General features: G+C 42.5%; 1 protein-coding gene across 1 annotated transcript in view; it reads left to right on the plus strand.

Annotated features, from left to right (window-relative positions):
• The first annotated feature begins 780 nt into the window (after positions 1–780).
• The window catches only part of LOC102671021, a 115,627-nt gene continuing 112,626 nt past the window's right edge, over positions 781–3,781 (plus strand). The window contains exon 1 of the mRNA XM_006613309.2: positions 781–1,737. Coding sequence (XP_006613372.2) covers positions 1,069–1,737 — 669 coding nt within the window. The 5' untranslated portion in view covers positions 781–1,068. The remainder of the gene's footprint in view (positions 1,738–3,781) is intronic.

Genomic DNA, 3,781 nt, shown 5'->3' on the forward strand with positions numbered 1-3,781 from the left:
ACACGGTGCTTCACGCTCGACGACGTCTTGTCGTCTTTCGTTGTCGGAGAGGGAGAAAAAGAGAAAGAAGAGAAGCTCTGAAGCGTGTCTGCATCGTGGACACTTTGTTCGTTCGCTCGCGCCAAGAACCAGCTGGAAGTGACAACCCTTCGGAGAAAATCTATCTCTCCTTCGTTTTCCGACGCTCAATAGAAATCGTGCGACTCGTACGAGCGACACTCGACGAATGACGAGAAGGAAAGGGCCCCCGATAGGGCCAGGTAACGATCCGACCGAAGGAAAATCGGAGTCGTAGGCGGGGCCTAAGGTCGGGGACACGTGACACGGAAACTGTCACGCCGCCCTTGTCCTCCCCTCCTTCACCCCCTCCACTCGACCGAAAAGCACCGAGCCAACTATACGAGCGCTGCTTCTACCAACCGACAGCGTGCCGCCGAACGCTTCTGTTCGCTCCTCGATTCTTCGCTTCTTTATTTCGTTGTGCTCGACTGATCAATTTTTTCATGCTGGATATACAAGCGTACGCTTCACGATCGCGATGCTTATTGATGATGCTCCTCTAAGAATATATTATATTTAAACGACCAGCCATATCATTTTTTCATGCTCGTCACTCTTGGAATTTCGAATTTTCAATTTTAATGATTTATAAAATCAAATAGGAAATACAACGATATTACAAATGTGATATTAGAAAAATTTTCAACGAATTTTTTTTTCATAATATTTCGAAAAAACGAAAATGGCAGTGATATCGATAATAGTGATTGAAATTTAATTGTATTTGCCACGTTTTTCATCATCTGATCGCATGATATCAAGAACGATTATTAAAGATTATGATAAATTCGATCATAGCACGCGATCACGACACTTCTCGACGTACAACATAATCAATTATTTAATCTTTTTCAACAATACTGGTTCGCGATTGTTCTCGAATAATGCTCGTTCAATCCATCGATTGCCATAATACATTCGTGATCATATTTATGATTCGACCGTTATTCGACACGGTCGGATTCGCAGTTTGACGCGGGCCGCCGCGTCACTGTGGATATCCTTAGGATGCAGCAGGGTAGTGTAGGCGACGGGGATTCGGCCCCGAGAAATTCGCCGAAAAACTCCAACACGGGCGTCGCCGACGGTCGAGTTCGGGTTAAAATCGAAGCGCCGGAGTCGACGGAACTGTTCGACGTTAAACGAGAAACCCAAGACGAATATCATGCCATTCAACACGATTACCATTATGACAGGAAACCAATCGTTCCAACGAAGTTCGATGCAAATTCCGAAATTATCAATCAGTGTCAGCCACCCCATCAAGGTTATCCACGGCCGGTAAACTCCGGGCTTTCGAATTCTTATGGATTTTCACATTTTTATGGGCCAGCAATGCTACCTCCCTCGTTTCATGGCGCCAGACCATCTCCAGATCGACCTATTGGGAAAATTGACGAGCATGAACACGAACAGGAACGTTACAGAGTGCCCGTGTCTGGTGTCGCTAGTGACAGTGTTTTTATGCATCACGATCCTCATAGATACGAGATTGGTGATTACCATGGGAAAGGATATCCTGGAATGGCTTATCCCGCGTTTCGACCATCGATGCAGCAGCGTGCACCGATGTATACCGGTCATCACAACAATAATAGCTACAGGACCGCGCAGTATCAAAACAGAAAGCGCAAGTGGAGCGGTGCTGCGCTGCGCGGAATGCCGCCATCGATGCCTGTGAGTCCTACTTTTTTTTTCTGCGTTATTCTTTTTATCACTTGAAATAGACTTGATCTATAAGCATTTTATGAAGTTATATAACATTTTTGATGCTTATTACACGACGAATTGAATTCGTTCATAATTACAATACAATATATGGATATTGTAATTATCATATATTGTTTTTAACCTAAAATGATTTATTGAGCTTTTATTAAAAATTTTTACGGTTGTGAATTGTAAGCTTTCTAAAATTGTTTCTTAATGATAGTGATTTATATTCTGAGCGGATGAGTGAATAGGAATAACTTTATCGATATAATTTTTGCTAATTGATTATTTTGTTTCTCAATTTTCGTTTCAAATTCTATCGTAATTGTAATTCGTTATTCTCGACATGCAATCAAAAATACTTTTTGTCTAAAACGCGGAAACGGTCCGATTTTACTTGCAGATCATTTTTAATCGTATTCTGTATTATTAACGATGCATTTTTTCAAACGCCGCTTTTTTCATTTTATTCATTTCTATGACCCATCATAAACAAAAGCAACGCAAGAGAAACAAGTCGAATACTTCACCGATATTTTATTCTAAGGACTCATACTTTTTCACTTTTTTACTTTTATTCTTCTCTAAAGTAAAAGAATCGAAAATTCTAGCCTCGGAAAAAAAAAAAGAGAAAAGTGGCGTGTAACACGGGTCCAGGATAGAATCATTGGTCGGTCACGTCGCGTTATCGTCGCACGACCTGCGAAGATCGCCCGGGGTTTCCCGTCGTTTTAATGAAATCGAATGAAAGTTCACGATCGGCTCGGCCAAAATGGAGAGAGAAAAAAGAAAAATTACGCCGGTCCACGCTCGAAATTACAGTGATTACACGCGGCGTGTCGGTTTGGCCCCTCGAGGGGCCAAGAACCATGTTGCTCTCCATGACTCGAGGAGAGGCCCTTCATTCAGCGTGGACCATGCTGCGATCAACGAGCGGGAAACGGTTCGCTCGGACGATTATTATAATATCGGTGGATTAAAATAGATGCGCGTGTGGCGGACGCGTTTCGATGGCGACTTCTTGTCTGGCCTCCGCGATCCACCACCAAACGCATTACGTATTCTATGGTTATATAATGTGTACGAACCGCGTGGTTACTTTACAAATTACGCCAACACCGGCTCGGCTACCGCACGCTTCGATTAATTCAAATTGGCCGCTCGCTCGCCCCGCATGAATTAGCCCGCTCTTTTTTCTTCCCGCCTAATTGCGATCCACGAAATCCGCGTAACTCGAGGAGGGAACGTGACTGGGAAGTGGGTCGCGAATTAGACCCGTGTTATCGGGTCAGTCTAACCGAACGTGAGGTCGAGACCAGTTTTAATACCAGTTATATACGAGATTTAAATTGCGATCTAAAGCGTGAGTTTACCTATATCTATAAATAATGGATTCGGTTATACAGCTATTTTTTAATGCATATCTTAAGCTCTGATAATCGATCTTTCCTATAAGATTTATTACGATTCCTTTTATATTATATCGAAATACAAATACAAACGTAGAGATAAAATTCACTGAGAATAAGTTTCAATATATTTATCTAATTTTATATTTAATCGAATATATAAATTCATAAAATATTAATTACAAAATAGATTAACGAACAAGCTAAATTTGATCTCCTTTTAACGTTATCTAACTCATAATTAGAATCACCTAGGAAGTTGATCGATGGCATCGCGTTGGCGAATCCCTTCTGTTCTCGTGCGAAAAGACTAAATTACTGGATCTCTCGTACTTGCTACTCGTACTCCACCAACTTTAATTGGTCCCCGTTGTTTATCACACGACCTGACAACCGCCTTACCAGACAAGAGGAATTACACCGAACCGCTCCAGAAACGAGAGAGAGAAAACGTAACGTAAACGATCGCGGAACTGTCTTCCGTTTTAAGCTTCGTATGATCGCGGAATCGCGCCAAATCGGGACGAGGCGCGACTCTCCTGCCTATCTATCCTGCCTGCCTACGGTTTCCGCGCCGAAACCGAGTGTGGCCTTAGTGA

This window comes from Apis dorsata, unplaced genomic scaffold (genome assembly GCF_000469605.1).
Source record: "Apis dorsata unplaced genomic scaffold, Apis dorsata 1.3 scaffold_139, whole genome shotgun sequence".
In the NCBI taxonomy this organism is placed as follows: Eukaryota; Metazoa; Arthropoda; class Insecta; order Hymenoptera; family Apidae; genus Apis; species Apis dorsata.